The 16,141-nt window shown below is 49.6% G+C and overlaps 6 protein-coding genes across 6 annotated transcripts; 3 read left to right on the top strand and 3 right to left on the bottom strand.

The window, feature by feature from the left end:
- Positions 1-1,096: 1,096 nt before the first annotated feature.
- Positions 1,097-2,297, top strand: BDW43DRAFT_275566 (putative C2H2 transcription factor). The gene has a single exon (XM_032041870.1). It carries the CDS (start codon positions 1,268-1,270, stop codon positions 2,252-2,254), a length of 987 nt encoding a protein of 328 aa, XP_031900430.1. The 5' UTR covers positions 1,097-1,267; the 3' UTR covers positions 2,255-2,297.
- A 713-nt stretch (positions 2,298-3,010) lies between these two features.
- On the bottom strand, positions 3,011-4,979 carry BDW43DRAFT_300152 (uncharacterized protein; the record flags this gene model as incomplete). Its single annotated transcript, XM_032044849.1, has 6 exons — positions 3,011-3,125; positions 3,181-3,378; positions 3,452-4,403; positions 4,473-4,684; positions 4,717-4,782; positions 4,855-4,979. The coding sequence occupies 6 exons, from the start codon at positions 4,977-4,979 to the stop codon at positions 3,011-3,013; spliced, it is 1,668 nt and encodes a 555-aa protein (XP_031900429.1).
- A 3,531-nt stretch (positions 4,980-8,510) lies between these two features.
- On the top strand, positions 8,511-9,256 carry BDW43DRAFT_275554 (uncharacterized protein; the record flags this gene model as incomplete). Its single annotated transcript, XM_032041869.1, has 1 exon — positions 8,511-9,256. A coding segment is annotated over one exon (150 nt), but the record flags the coding sequence as incomplete, so codon positions are not given.
- Positions 9,257-9,634: 378 nt separating this feature from the next.
- Positions 9,635-11,550, bottom strand: BDW43DRAFT_275553 (phosphotransferase family protein). Its single transcript, XM_032041868.1, has 3 exons — positions 11,068-11,550; positions 10,709-11,004; positions 9,635-10,649 (listed from the first exon to the last, which is right to left on the bottom strand). Exons 1-3 carry the CDS (start codon positions 11,164-11,166, stop codon positions 9,956-9,958), a joined length of 1,089 nt encoding a protein of 362 aa, XP_031900427.1. The 5' UTR covers positions 11,167-11,550; the 3' UTR covers positions 9,635-9,955.
- A 239-nt stretch (positions 11,551-11,789) lies between these two features.
- Positions 11,790-12,696, top strand: BDW43DRAFT_81810 (dUTPase-like protein). The gene is made up of 3 exons (XM_032050553.1): positions 11,790-12,051; positions 12,158-12,330; positions 12,440-12,696. The coding sequence occupies exons 1-3, from the start codon at positions 11,844-11,846 to the stop codon at positions 12,524-12,526; spliced, it is 468 nt and encodes a 155-aa protein (XP_031900426.1). The 5' UTR covers positions 11,790-11,843; the 3' UTR covers positions 12,527-12,696.
- Position 12,697: 1 nt separating this feature from the next.
- On the bottom strand, positions 12,698-14,683 carry BDW43DRAFT_81829 (pyridoxal kinase). The gene is made up of 5 exons (XM_032050554.1): positions 14,321-14,683; positions 14,014-14,251; positions 13,746-13,958; positions 13,575-13,692; positions 12,698-13,494 (listed from the first exon to the last, which is right to left on the bottom strand). Exons 2-5 carry the CDS (start codon positions 14,075-14,077, stop codon positions 12,852-12,854), a joined length of 1,038 nt encoding a protein of 345 aa, XP_031900425.1. The 5' UTR covers positions 14,078-14,251; positions 14,321-14,683; the 3' UTR covers positions 12,698-12,851.
- Positions 14,684-16,141: the final 1,458 nt, after the last annotated feature.

The raw sequence follows: 16,141 nt of genomic DNA, 5'->3' as shown, positions 1-16,141 counted from the left end.
GCCTTGCGCGGGGGGCCTGAATCTGTCTATGCAGAGTCGTAGATATTGTTTATTCCCTATTCATGACAACTGAGTGTTATTTCCTATCCCCAATGCGAGGGTTAGATACTCATCGGAGATCCCGGGTCTAGGTCCAAATCTCTGGGTCCAGGACATCTCCGGGGGGTGAGGCTCTTGAGCACGCCCGTCACTCACACCATCCACGGATGGCTCCCAGGATATGCCGAACACGGGGTGACTGCTGCACGACTCTCAACCAGTCACAACCGACGACTCGTGGCTCATACCATCATGCGACTAAGCATCAGTGTTATCCATGGTCTCGGCGTGACTTTTCTCAGCCCTACCAGGGAGGGAAGTGGGAACGTATCCATGGCAGTGGTAGATCTCTATCCGAGCCAGCAAATCACAGTGAGCCACTCGGCAGGATAGCTGTCATCTCATTGGCTCGTGGTTTGAGACTTTACCAACTGGATGAATGCACTACTACTAAGAATAATTTTTGCCAAAAAGGAAAGTATGGAATTCCGTTTTCTTTTCTTTTTTTTCTGGGTGACTTGGACTTGACATGTACCGATTGAGAAGGAGTCCACTTCTGAGTCCCCCGCACGCAATGTCTCAGTGGGAGCAACTAGTTGATCCAGTTCTTATTCGTTCCTGTCTTGAGTTTAGGATTCTCAATGTTTCGGAATTGCTGACTTTCTGCATGCACGTGGACGACGCTACCCCCGTTCCCCAATGACCACTTTTTCAGGTCCAAAACTCGAGATTGGTCGAATGAAATTGAACTAATTCTAAACTAATCCAATAAAGCATGGCAATCCGTTGGATATCTAGTAGGAGCAGTCAGCCCAGACACGAACTCACCCAGAACATTGGCTCCGTCCAACTAACCCTGTAGGTCAGCTCGCAAAAAAAGCCGCATAGCCACCACGTCTTACTCTCCAAACGGTTGTCTCTAAACGTGGACCCCCAGTTGATGTCACTGTATAGTTCGGAAAAGGTAATAGACGTAGCATATATTATTAGTGGCCTTTTTTTCGTTTCCATCTTATTTTATTATCTTTATATCCCCTCACCTTTACTTTTCGGATGGTGAAATTGAACCGGACGTCTGCATCGACTGGCCGCATATATAGATATAGCCCTAGGACCTAGCTACTAGTCCTACATTAACTACAATCCACATTTTACAATTACACTTACATTTACATTTACACCACCATTGCCAATCCAATCCAATACAATCGCATCACCACCAAGGGCCATGGACCCAACCCCAACTCCAACCTTCCACCTCTCCCCACCAGACTATACCTCGGAAGCGCACCTCACCATGAACCTCCACTCCAAACGCCAGCAACAACAACAACACCCCATATCCCCTGGAAGCACGCCCGAAACCAACCTCCCAATACCACCCACCCCCTGCTGCCCCTCCTGCCCGCAGCACACCCACATCTACACGCCTCCAACCCTCCAACACTACGTCCTCCCCGACATGCCCATGCCCGACATAAACCCCTACAGCATGGACAGAATGCACCTCCACTCACCCGACCTCGACAACCTCCTCTACGGCAATGCCCCCTCCCCCTACGACTACGACTACGACTACTCCGACTCCCCTCCACCAACCTCCCTCCACCCCATCCTCGACATCACCACCAACACCACCCCAATCCCAATCCCCAATACAAGTACACCAGACTACCTCCTCCAACCCAGCGACTGGATCCGCACAACAGCAGATTACTACAACAACACCACCACCAGCTCGCACGCACAGGCACAACAAGCACAAGCTCCAAGCTACATCCCCCAACGCACAACCTCCGCCGTAGCATTGGCATCAGCATCCATGACCTCAACACCGCCAGCCCAAGCCCAAACACCCCTATCACACCCTTACCCGTCTTCCAACAACAGCCAGAAAGACCTAACAAACTACGGCATCCGCAACGCAGACCAAACATGGCGGTGCGCGTATCCGGGGTGCTCGTCGTCGACGATCTTCCGGCGCGGGTGTGACTTACGCAAACACTATAATCGACATCGGAAGCATCTATTTTGTCGGCATGGAGGGTGTCCGCAGGCGGTGGCCGGAGGGTTCTCGAGTAAGAAGGATCGGGATAGGCATGAGGCAAAGCATAATCCGCTTGTGGCGTGTGAGTGGGAGGGGTGTCGGAGGATGTTTAGCCGGGTGGATAATATGAAGGATCATGTGAGGAGGATTCATAGGAGGGGTTCTTGATTGTCTTTCTTTTTCTTTGTTTGCTTTGGGTTTGTGTGTGTGTGTGTGTGTGTGTGTGTGTGTGTGTTTATTGTTGATTGTTGTTTGGTGGGTATATACTCTCCCTGCATATACGTGCAAAATGTGCAAATAATAAAAAAAGGGAAAATACGGGCTGGATGGATAAAGGATCCTGGGGGGTCTGTTACTGTACTTTTAGAAGAGATTTTGGGTCGGTGAACGTGTGTGTTTCTGTCGAGCTAATTTAGCGGGCTATCACTTTTTGACCTCTTGATCAGAGTGGAGCCTCATCACCATTCCGTGGCTTCCTAGATGGAATTGTAAGAGAACAGACTTCCAAACATGACAAAGGATTTTAGAAGAAAACAAATCACTAGACGCCCACCCGCGAATCCTGTACATATCCTATCCTTCATGAACATGGCGTATATCCGGACACGAAACGAATGACAACCGATAAATGACTCGTAACTCTAGACATCTGGTATCTCGAACAAGCAAACAAGGGCTAGACAGGGGAAAAAAAAGCAGATGAAAGAAGAGAATGGTATGAGGAAATACGGCAGGGATTCATAATGCATGCACAGTGTACAACAACAAGAAAACAGAGCACAAAACATCGTGAAGATGACCGCGTCATTCTCAACAATAGTGAGAAAGCCATCTTCTCACGGGCAGCAAACCAAAAGAGAAAAAAGAAAAAAGAAAGAAGGAAAAAGGTCGACACGTGTGGTGCACATTTTCATATATCATTTATTAAGTGTTGGCCCGACGGCGTCGTCCTCGCGCGCTGCCCTCGGGCCGCTGGGAAAGAACCTGCCGGAGCGCCGGGTCATCTTTGCTCTTGTCAACATGATGGACTCGCACGTGCCTAATCTCGTTAGTACATCCATCGTAGGTGCGTAGAGGAAACAAGAGGATATTACCGTTGCAAGTTGTCTGGTCTTGGGTATTTATGCTGTTGGTCGGGGCAGAAAGGGCACACATAGCCCGGAGAGTTATGGACAAGGCCGTGTCGAATCATCTCATTCTTGCGCTTGAACCCTTTCCCACCCAACCCCCGAGGACAGCCATCAACGGGACAGAAATGAGGGCGATCTTGTGAATGGACATTTGCGTGCGAGCTGTCCTGAATCAGCTTCGGCTCAAAAGATAAATAAACAGCTGACTAAGTTCACATCAATATCGGCGACCTACTTTAATAAATATTGCGTCTGGAAAGGAGGGGCGGTACACCCTGGATGACGACATTTATACGCTGCCGTCGGGACTACTCCATTAGGCTGCGAATGGGGATGGTATGGGGTCCGGTCACACGTCCCCACGGGAGTCTGATCGGTGGGCGTTGGATAGCTCGTTGCAGGACTTTTGGCTGTCGGATGTGGCATGTCGTAAGTGGCGGTGATGTAAGGTATGTCCGATTTGTGAGATCTCCAATACGAGTTCTGCGAGGCTGGGGAAGACACGGCGGACAGATCTTTTGTACTCGCGGGTGACAAATGCGAGTAAGGGCTCGGAGGGGGAACAAACTGGCCCGGTCGTTGATTCTCCCAAACAGCAAGATCACACCTAAATCCGGGCGGAGAACTCGCTGTGACTGGCGGTAGAGAGTATGGAGATGACCCAGTAACGCGTATAGGAGGCTCTTTTACATGGGGGATCCCACGCAGTGCGGTCTGAATGGGGGGAAGGGTAGTGGTATTGTCTGGGGAGTGGAACGGCGGTAAGATGTCCTGCGTCGGGTGTATTTCAAATTGTCTTAAAGGTGATGGCGGCCCGAACGGTTTCTTGTCTGGGAGACTGGCAGCGGCCAGCGGTGGCTGGGAAGGCTTTGGCGAAGGCAATTCTGTTGTCACCACATGCTCGTCCGGAGAAAGAACGGGGGGCTTCACAGGGACCACCGGAGACTCCAAAGGTTCATCACTAGGCTTTGGCAGTTCCAGTAGTTGCAGAGCACCGTGCGCGATTTCACTCGGATCCGTTTCCGATTGAGGCTCTGCAGGCTTTGCCGGCTCCACCACAGGGCTCTCTGGTTTTAGTTTCTCTGGCTTAATCTTCTCCAGTGGATCTTCACAGGGAATGTCATGGAAGTGCTCTGGACGAAGTGGGTCAGTTCTCTCATAATAGGCAATATCAGGTCGGTTTGGCTCTAAAACGCTGATCAGCACCGAGTTGGCCACAGTCTCTTCGGGCTGGAATGGGTTCGAATGGCTCTTACGGGAACAGTCCGGTGTTCCCTCGCCTGTAGAATATTTAAAATTGCTCTCGGACTCCTTGAGCTCCTTCAGGAGAAAAGGAGGAGTCGGGTCCTTGTGGGGCTTGTAGTCCGGCCTCGTCATCTCCAGCCCGGGAGAACGACGGTCTTCGTCGGGATCATATGATTCTGTCATGGAGGCGGCGGTTTTGGGCGCATCAGGTGCGCCACACCTTCTATAATGTACTCTGGGCTTTCTTTGAATTACCCTTCACTTCTGAATCCGTTGAATTCCGGCTCAGAACCCAACCTGTCCGCCCACAATAGAAATGAACTGGGTAGATTGGGGCGCACTGTGCCAATCAAACGAACACCCAGGTATCCTGTAGCTTGTTAGCACGTGTACGACAAGATGCATAGAACGCGGATATGACCGCAACGAATCAGACTAGGAACACGCATGGTACAGAATACGCAGATGTGTTCATTGAACAGGGATTTGAGAAGAATGTCGATCAAGGACGGAAGCATATGGAGCTCATCGCAACGACCCCATGTCAAAGGCAAGAAATGAAAGAAGGGAAATGAAAAAATGAGACAGAAACCAGAAGATCATAACTGCGGCGACTACTAGGGCCAGCAATAGCTCGTTTGGGAAGCGATTGTGGGATCCATTAAACTCCGATGACACGCAAGTTGGAGTGCAACCATGACGGCGGAGAGACCACCTGACATTCGGCCAATCACCACGACATCCTTCCTAGAACAGGAACAGGAATGAGATGCGATTTAGGGGTGTGGAGTCCTTGTTGTTTTCATCCTTAAGAAGCCCCAGTTTTGCCGCTCTTGCCGGGGACAGGGTAGATAGAAGGAAAAATGTACCCAAGAAAAAAAAAATGGATTGGAAAACCGTGGATACTGAGATGCAGAATAAGCTCACCTGCTGAAGGATCTTGAGACACGGAGTACACGGCAAAATTCAGGCACCCGCCGGCTCTAAAAATGAGCCTCAATCGGAGACAATTTGCACGTCACAATTGAGGATATGGGGATGATGCAGCGTCCGCATAAGATGCACATAGGTTTAAAGGAGGTGGGTAGTGGCGGACCAGCCCAACGGTAAGGAGGATGGAACAATATCCCAGATATGCGATGGTAACAACGGTGATGATCCAGACGATACCGTAGTAGCCGCCGACTTTCGAAACAAGGTGGGGGGGGGGGGGAAGGAGGGTAAAACAAACAACAACAGTGGTTTATGGAAAAATCATAATCTCAAAGTAGCGCCCGTGGTTGCAAGTAGCAATGATTGTCCGATGGGACAGCCAAGGGAAGGGAAATTGAGGATAACCACGGCAATAATAAGGATAAAAATAATAATTAAGACAGAAAGAAAGAAAAGACCAAAGAGAAAATGGGAGAAATACTACCGTCCCCAATAATAATATAAAGAACAATAATAATAGTCAGTGGTAGTAATCGCAGCAATGGCTTCTTAATGCCATTACTATTATAAACGAATTATAAAGTAATGAATGATGGGCGAGGGTGTGGAAATGAAGCTAATCGTGTGAGCGGGAGTGACCGCCTGGCAAAAGGTTGGCTTTTCTATTTTACTTCGAAGCGGTCAGCCGGGGAGTAAACTGAGGATGGGATGAGGGAGAGAGAAGGGGGGGAAAAATAATAAGTAATAAATAACAAAAATGGTAATTAAGAAAATTAAGACACAGTCAGGATGGATTTTTAGTTAAGCCAGCTAGGATTCTTTCTCATTGAGGAGAAGGAATCTTAAGGTATCCACCACCGGCCGAGCTGGAAGCCGGGCCCAGGTGGAGAAGAGAGAGTGAGAGAGAGAGAGAGACACACACACACACACAATGTCCCGTCAGTCGACTCTTGAGCCCTCTCCTCGGGGGGGAGGGGGAGGGAAATGGTAGTCAGGAATCCTCCTTCTCTCTGGATATTCCGGAATTCAATTCCAAGAGAAACAATAGTCGTCGATGCGGATGGAGACGGCCGGAGAGTGATGGCGGGCTGGAGGCTGACTCCAGATGCGCCAAAAACAAAGTGGGGGTGAGCACCAGGGGAGAGAAATGAGAACACGACAAGAAGCTGGGAGGGTAACCTGAGAGACGGATGAAAAAATAAGGTACTTACAGAAGCTGCCCTGTGGGAAGTATTCCGGTCAGATATCAATGGGAAAAAAGGGGGAATGAATTCCTGACTCAACCACTGCCTTCTCTGTCACTGGAAACCCCCTTCCCCATCGCAAATACCCTCTTCATGGCACATCCACGAGGCCGAACCAGCCGCAGTTCCACAACGACACTAAACCCAAATGATTCGGACACTTTTGAGGCTCTCAGCGGGTGCACGGTGATTGGCGGGGACCCGACGGCCAAAACGAGGAGGCTGAACTGGGTTCTCTGCATCGAATCGCCATAGAACTTTGGGCACTCGCTTGAAGATCTTGGTCCCCGACGAGTCCAACGGGCAGCTTCCGACCTCATCTTGCCGATGGGTTCCATCGTTGATGGAGTTGAGCTTGCCTTAACATTTGTTTTCTACTTATATATGTATTGTTTCTGTTTTGCTTTTGTTTTTCTTCTATTCAATCCTTCATCTGTGTTTCGACACTATCCTCGTACGTTACTGTCGTGTATTATTGCCGCCTTAGTCATCCGACCAGAATTTCTCCGACAGCGTTAGTGTCTTAAGGCGACAAGACTGTTCACTCCCCTTGCCTGGCTTGACCGCCACACATATCTTTATCCCTAATCATAGCAAGGCTTCCAATCACATTACATTCAATCAGATACTACCAATATTGAAAAGGATAAATTTAAGGAGGCGGAGAAAAATAGTATTCTCCAATAATTAGGGACCTCTAAAAAATATGTTAGAACCCAATCATATCTAAAATCCATAAAAAGTCTAGAAGGTCAGGACTCAGGTTACCGAAGAGTGAGTAGAAAGGGGCATGACCCTCAAGTAAGTTCTGATTCCCCGACTCCGAATTCCCCGATATTACGATGTCCGAGTTCAACATTGATTTGGGGCTGATAATTACTATCACGACTTATTATTGTGATTATTATTGTTGTTGTTGTTATTGCCGTTGTTGGTATCTCTAGTGATTAATTTATTGTTTTCTTCTTTTTTGGGTTGGAAGATATTAGAAGTCGATCCTAGATAGTCATCCGCTACGACCAAGGTCTATCTATTAGTATAAACTGCCGTTTGATTCTGATTGCGACCAGTCAAGATTCCCGATGTTACCACCACCACCCCCCCCTCCCTCCCTTTCCTTCAAAGAGAAGATATGGAGACTGGGCACTGTTGCATGGGAATTTTGTTAGTGTGGTCCTGAAGAATCACGCGTGTTTGGTGTGAGGCTGTAAAACAATATTCAAGGGAAGAAGGTTCAGAAGAGACTCATCAGCACACGGAAGGGGAGGAGGGGGAGAAATTCGTGCTACGGCACTGTCACTCTGCAGGAAATGATCGGGCCAGCGATGTAGCCCCACGTTTGGACCGTTCTCCACTTGGCTCCTCGCACTACTGTAGGTTGCCTGTAAGAGTTAATCATGGCTCGTCAGTCATGATGCGTCCACGGTACGACGCTTCTCTCGACGGACAGTTTAATAGAGGGCGCTAGTATAACAACAAGCATCAAGCCACGAATACGAATACATATCTATGCCACGGATTTTCCACATTTCTACACGACAACAACAATTGATAATCCATACAATGTTCTTTTCTTTCTTTCTTTCTTTCTTCTTCTTTCTCTCTTTCCTTCTCTTCTCGGCTTTTAATATACGATGGCAGAATTCTACTATTTACTCAGGATGGTATGGCGCCTCATCTGGGTATCCTCGCCGATCTTTCTGCCCTTGATTGCAGATCCATCAGCAGGATGCAGAACATGGCCAGATTTTTTCTCTGTCCAACATATCATGGATGCTTCGCCTAGATTTGATTCAGAAGTATTGGTTGGCAATTGGTCGGCCCCCCCCTCTTTTTCTTTTTCTTTTTCTTTTTTTTTTTTTTTGGGTTCTTCCAGCCTCTTCAGATTCAATGCTGCCTATTTTACCCCCAACGGGCCACACTATCTATAGGTTTGATTCTAAATTGAATAGAAAATCAAACAAACATTTCTTTCTTTGCGGGTGATGGGATAATTCCGTATACTCCGTCCAGAACACAAGGCATCGGATACTTGCACCGCACCACTGGAAATTAAAACACTCCCTCTCTCTCTATCTTGCCCCCAACTTCCCAAGTACAAACGCGGCCCGCTCCGGGCCCCATTTTCATCTTAATATTATAGGAAAAAGTTACAATAGGGTCCATCCCTTCCCCTACCATCTTAGTGTTTTAATTTATCAAGCATTCCGGTCTTTCATAACATGGCCCGTTATTGACATCATATGGTGCATGATTATGGTAACTATCGGGTTGATCATTTAATAAATTGAATAGAGAAAAATAAATGAAAAACGTAAAGCGGGTGTGAGGCGCGCCGTTCGGCCATCGAAACGATGACTAGTCTGCAGGGATCGCTTAGCAGATCGGGGCTTTTTTGCTCAGTCAGTGTGGGATGGTTGTTCAACGGTGTGGGCCAGTGGGTGTGATTTGGAGGCAAGAAGTCCCCAAAACGCCCCACTGTGTCAAAGTGAGCACCTTTCTGTCCGTCGGTTCCCCTGTTAGGCTATTCTAGACGGCTTCCTCTCCTTCGAGGATGTGAATCCTGTTTTCGGAGGGACGAAATAAATAATGAAAAAGAAAAAGTAAAAAAAAAAAAAGAAAGAGAGAGAGAGAGAGAGAGACACACACACAGAGAGAGAGAGAGAGACAGAGAGAGAGAGAGAGGGAGAGAGAGAGAGAGAATGAGAGAGAGTGTGTAAGACGAAATACTTTGTTGTTGTTTGCCGGAGTTGCCCGATTTTCTCTTTCTTTCTACCATGACATGAGGCAACAAGGAAAACAAAGCACATGAGCCGCACCCAATTATTTGATCAATGGTCCAAGCGGCTCACTGCTGACACTGCGTTGGTGACAGTTCACTGGTTCGCTAGTTCCTTGGCGCATATACGAGTCTCTTCGTTCCGAATCTCCGAAGGGTTTACCCTATCATCCCCAAATTCAAAACGTAAGGATCAACTAGTAAAAAGCCTGCCAATTACGACGACAACTGATCCCGGCTTACGTTCTACACATGGAAAGAATGTACTCGATTCGTCATTTGTTTGACCTTGCATTATCGTGCTTGCGTATGGTTTTAGTTTTGGTATAGATCACAACCCAACTGAGTATACCCGACAATTGCACCAATGGATCGATCCCCAATCCCCACTCACTCCCGTTATGAGAACAACAACCCCTTTGGCTTATCGCATATACCTTTACTAGTAGTCTATAGTTACGCTACAGGTCAAGGAGCATGATCCACATTAGGTTCATTCTAGCGGTCGGATTCGATTGGTCGGAAAATAGAAGAAGAGCTACAGTTTGCCTTTCTGACGCATTGTGTTCTGAACGGCCTCGACCCGTTCCCAAGCTACCAACGCAAACGGGGTCGTCTTTTTGGCATGCTCATGCGCTTGAGCGCTGCTTGCCTGTCTCAGTGCGTATCGAGCCTTGACACCTTGCAGGATGATCGAAAGCCTCCAGGCAAAGAATGCATCCCCCCAGGGGAGGTCCGGCGTCGGGTCCCAGCCAGCCACTTCGCGATACCATCGCACGCAGTCATCACGCGCGGGCAATCCAGGCACCCGTTGGAAGCTCTCCGTGGTGTGATCGGTGCCATCCAGATAATATGGGCTCGTGAGGTTGCAGAAGTCCGAGAGTGGATGCCCCACGGTCGCCATTTCCCAATCCAGGATGCCGATGACGCGGGGTTCAGTCTTGTGGAAGATCATATTGTCGATCTTGTAATCACCGTGAACTAACGTGCCTCGATCCTTCGGCTGAGACGACTTATTCGAGAAGAAGCGCACCATATCCATAAAATGCGGCAGTTCCCCCACGGGCTCCTGGGTTTCCACATCCACCGCCTGAGATTGCGCTTTGGACACCGCGGTAAAGGTGGAGATCTGTCGATCATAGTATCCCGACGGCTTTCCGAACCTTTCCAAGCCGACTGATTTAGGGTCGACTCGATGAAATTTGGCCAAGGTTTGCACAGCTGCCTTCCACCTGCAGGGGGGTTTTAGTGGTTGAATTCCCTCGCCCTATGACGTAGGAGGCACACATACAATGCATTTCTTTCCTGAACACTGACTCCCGGCATCGCAGGATCGGTGAAGAGCCGACCGTCCAAAAACTCCATGATATAGAACGGCGTCCCAATCACATTGCTATCCTCACAGAGACAGTATGCCTTCGGTACAGGGACATCAGTCTGCTCTAGGGAGTGGATGACTTTGTATTCCCGTTCGACTTTGTGCGCCGTCTTGGACAGGAGCTTGCCCGGGGGCTTTTTCCGCAAGACGTACTGCCCTCCATTGGCACCGGTAAGCAGATACGTGGGATTGGACTGTCCAAAGGAGAACTGTGGGGAGGGATCAGATCGTGCTCATTCATCCACCACTTGATCAAGGCCCACTAGACTCACTTGTTTCACATCTAACGGCGTCTTAATGTCGGGTACGTTCTGATCGATATACCGTTCCAGGGACGGAAGGTCAATTGACTGGCGCACTGCTCCAGCCATGGCCGACCGATATGATAAAATAAAGCAGGTAAAATGATAGGATTCTCCGATGTACCATTAAATTACCTGCAAGCTAGATGGCCAAGTCGCAGCAAATCCGGGTGTGGACATTCTGAAGACAGGAACCGGCAATAAATGCAAGAAGATCCGTTCAAGCATGTCCCTGTGCAGCTCCGGACCGAGGCTCGTTGGCATATTTGCGGGGCAGGCGTGTTCGGTAATCTCCCAACAGCCTTGGGATCCAGGGTTGCAAATTTGTCACCGAGCGATACAAAAGTTGAACTTACAACCTTCGTTTCCCCAATAGGGACGCTGTCATTGGCTAAAACTTCTTGTTTACCATACCGTGTCACAAAGCTTACACTAATCGTAGATCTATTTTTTGTACCACTGAAATTTTCAAATCCTTCAGCTCATTAGTGATTCCCATCGATGCAAAAGAAACAAACAGAATGCCGCCAAGCCCATTAAACGCGATACGCGTGCCCTTGACGCGCATCGGCCAACTGTCTCATCACCAACAATTCTTCTTCAATCGCCTCAATCGCTTCACATCCATCATGACCAAAGAGACCACTCCCCCTCCAACAACGACCGAAACCACATCCCGTGAACCTCCCTCCCTCCCAGCCTCACCTCTCGCCAAGCGCACCAAGCCAAACACCGAAGATTCCACCATGACCAACAACACCCCCGTCACCTCCATCTCGCAGCCTCTGCCCCCTCTCCTCATCAAGAAGTTGAACGATGCTGGCCGCGCCCCGACCCGCGGCTCGGCCTTCGCTGCCGGTTATGATATGTACAGTGCCAAAGAGACCGTGATTCCCGCGAAGGGCAAGGCGCTCGTCGACACGGGCATTGCCATTGCCGTGCCGGAGGGAACCTGTATGTTTACTTGTTTCTTGCCTTATCTATTCGCCCCCCATCTGAACTTTTGCACAACGAAAAACACCCTTGAAACGAGTATTCGCTAATGAGTCCCTTGAATCAGACGGCCGCATCGCACCCCGCAGCGGGCTGGCCGCGAAGCACTTCATCGACACCGGAGCCGGTGTCATCGACGCCGATTACCGCGGTGAGGTAAAGGTCCTGCTGTTCAACCACTCCGACGTCGACTTCCCCGTCAATGTCGGCGATCGTGTTGCCCAGCTTATCGTGGAGAGGGTGAGTTTCTTCTGTTTCCCATACCCGTACCCCCCCCCCCCCCCCCCCCCTCCTCTCCCCTCCTCTCCGGCTCCTTTCTGTCTAGTTAGGTGCTAATGCGTGGACGCAGATCTATACCCCCGAAGTGCTGGTCGTCGAGGAGCTGGAGGAGAGCGTGCGTGGCGCCGGCGGATTCGGTAGCACCGGTGCTAACTAGATACCCATGATGAAATGAACGATCGGGTGTGGGATTTAATTGGGTTGGCGTTGGATTATAGAAAAAGAATTTGCATTTCCCCATTTACAAACTTTCGGGATATTTAGAAATGGACAGCATTCCATATTCGTAACACCAACAAGACGGATATACTCTTAGGGCCATACATATCCACCGAGTAGAATATATAGTCAAGTGAAAAGAAAAGCATATACAGCTATAGATAAAGCCACCATCTAATAATCTCCATCTATCATATCATGTCATCTCATCTCATATCATAATCAAGCAACATGCAACATGCACCATTTATCTATCAATCTAGCTAATTACTGAAACCCGGCAAATCCTCCTCTCTCCACTCCACCGCCTCAAACACCACCGTCGGCTCCCTCAAAAACCCCACATTCCGTACAAGCCTCACCTCTGCCGCCTTACTCTTCCTCAAATGCACCCTCTTCACCTTCTCCTCCTCACTTAACCCCTCATCCCCCCGCGCATCCACAGCCCTCAACTCCGCATCCCGCTCCTCCATCATCTTCTCTAGCACGCAATGCATACTAGCCAAGACCCGCACCGTCGCCCTCGCCAGCGGCAAATCCGTCGCCCCGACCCTATCAGGTGAAACCCAGGACCTGGTGCCTCGGAGGACCGGGTCCTCTGCGAAAACGGCTTCACGGAGACGGGCGACGATCAGCGCGGCGAACATGTCTCCTGTGCCGCTGAAGTAACAGTCCAGGGCGGGGACGTCGATGCGGAAGAGGCGCGGGGAGCCGTCGGAGCGGGTTGTTGAGCCGATGATGGTTAGGGTTTTTGGCGCGGATTGGGAGGTAGATCGGGATGGCGAGGTGAATTTGGAGATGTCGACGGAGGTGATTATTACGTGAGGGATGTTGTAGGTGGCGTGGATGGCGGTTATGGCTGAGGCGAGGGTGGATAGGGAGGTTATCTTCGTGCCGGAGAGGACTCTGCCGGGGTGTTAGAGATAAGGATACACTGATCAAGGAAAGGTGGAGTTGGGGGTTTGGACTTGACTCGTTGGACGTACTCTGCTTCGAACTGGTTGGGCAGGATCAAGTCCGCGTGGTGGATGATTTTCTTATAGGCGGGGACTACTTCGTCGTTGACGTAGAGGCGGCCTTGGTCGCCCATCACTGGGTCCAGGACTGGGTTGCGTTAGTTGGATCTACTACAGTTCACTATCGTGTAGGTGTCTCACCCCAGAAGAACGAGCCGGGGTTCTTTTCGGCCTTGCGCTGCAGGTCCATGCCGATTGCGCCGACGGCTTCGACGGCTGCGGCGCTGGGCGCGTAGCCGGAGAGCATGACGTCGAAGTCTGTTAGGTGGCTCTGGCATAGACCCTCGTAGAGCTCAGTGATCTGCTCGGCTGTTGCCCGTGTGCCTTTGAATTGGCCGTAGCCGGTGTGATTGCCTGTTTGAGATGTCAATGTTGGGGGTCCTTCAGGAAGCGTGGGCTCTTGACTCACTGAAATGGACGGTGTTCAGGGCCGCAACATCACAGCCGAGGAGTTGCATGACCAGCGTTGCCATTTTGTTTCCGACATAGCTGGTGGTCTGGTATTAGCAACTACAAACTATGATAAGGTTTGGGTAGATGGTCCCGCGGGGAGTCATTGCGGGGCGATGTAAGATCTGGAGAAGCAGGGGGACTCGATTCGATTCTCCGGGATCTCAACCACGATGGGACACATACCCATAGACAACCTATGCATCCGGAATCAGTCAAACTTGCCCTCTATGGCGATCTTGGCCCCATTTGGCCGAGTGACTTACATGGCTTGCAATGGCCAGGACCCGAGTCTCGGGGACCAGAGGGTCTGCGGACATAGTGAAGGAGCGGAGATGCTAACGCAGGGACTTGGTGGGTAAGTCAAAGATACAGGTTGTCCACGGTAGCAAGCTGATTCTCACGAGAGGGGTCAATAATCGGTCAACGGCCAGAAAGTGCTGCATTCATAAGTTTCTTAGTCAGTCGGATAGAAATGTGGGATGAGATTCTCTGGGTCTTGATTGGCTGGCGTCGCCGGTTGGGTTGGATTCCCATCGTGCTTTATCGAGCGATAAGAAAAGAGACTACAGAGCACATTCATAAGGAAGTAGAGAGAGAATATCATTGCTAGGATATGGCTTGGCTGCATAATGGGGTCAGCGCGATATTCTCGAGCCTCATGTGGACCAGATTGAGCTTTGGCACGTACCATTTTATTGTATCTGTGCCTCTGTGTTCAAGGGATTCCCCATCTATATATCGCTACCGATAGCGTCAAATGGAAAACTCCAGGGCAGTTGGGCAATCTAGCCATCGGGGCTTCTTGCTACTTAATCCGCTAGTAGCCATGGTAGTTTAGGGCTATCCATAGCTGTACAGCCCGTTACAAAACTCAATCCACACTGGATCTTTACCAGCAAGACATGATGATATATGTCACGCAGAACCATTTTTACTCAACACCTGAACTCTTGATGATATTAATTATACAGTTGCCGCTACCAATAGCCTATTGTGTCGAGGGAAAAACAGGAATTGCCATCTAACTAGTCCAAGATAACATGGATTTATTTTGGGATTTCATATTTACTCTTGATTTCGGCTACATCAAGATTCTGTAGGCTTATAAATATTCTCGTATCGCCCGTATGACCTCGGCTTTCTAAGAAGTACTCCCAGATTATATAGCTGGTAAGACTGCGTATCCTGAGTATGGGCGAACTGGTGTTCGTTACGCACATGTCTTTGCAGATCAAAGGGCAACGTGGCATTGGTACTGGATCGCCATCTTGGCACTAGGGTTCTGTCACAATATTGAGAAAATAAGAGGACCTCGTTATATTTGGAAGCCCTTCCCGAAGACTTTCTTGCCTCGAGACTAGGAATTGGGGACAGACCAGCAGCAGCCTCGCGACTCAAGTTTTACAGGACCCTCCAGGATCAGCCACATGGTGTGACTGATCATGAACTGATCTGCAGGAAACAAGACAGGTTGTGATATCAGTTATGGTGTGAGACGACAGTCTTCGGGATAGGCTATATGATTGTCATGTTGTTTGCCCGAGAGTTCATGAGAAGAAATTCAGCCTGCAGTTACTATTTAAATCTTCGAGTCGACCAGCGTCAAACTTGCCTTAACTTGGCAAGCCGAACCGTATACTCCAGGGCAACCACCGACGCCCAAATGAAGCACCATTCAATGCGATAGCCCCCGTACCGAAACAATCCCGGTGCTTGCTGCTGTGCCGCCCGAGTTGGTCTCCGCTCTTCTCCACTGGCTCGGCTCAGTGTCGTGGAATGACACACCGATAACCACGAACGGGATCTGGCTCGGGACAGTACAGCAGTGGGGAATTCAACCTTTTGCTGTAGTGCGGTTTGATCAACGTGGAGATGGCTGTATAGCCGAGCATGGCTTTAACCTAAGCGATCTGGGTTCCTTCGATCGAACCAACAAAAGGACTTCTCCGGTACCATGGATACGACCTTGGGGCAATGAGCCAATAGGTGTTCTCGCTCTTATTCGGGATGGATGGGTTGTGGAGCGTGGGTGATTTCATCCAGGGCATACAAGGGAGGGAAACAAAGGAAACAGCGATAGGGAA

The sequence above is a fragment of the Aspergillus alliaceus genome (assembly GCF_009176365.1).
Source record: "Aspergillus alliaceus strain CBS 536.65 unplaced genomic scaffold BDW43scaffold_21, whole genome shotgun sequence".
NCBI lineage: Eukaryota > Fungi > Ascomycota > Eurotiomycetes > Eurotiales > Aspergillaceae > Aspergillus > Aspergillus alliaceus.
Note: the sequence above shows the minus strand (reverse complement) of the source record. Positions and strands in the feature narration are given on the sequence as shown.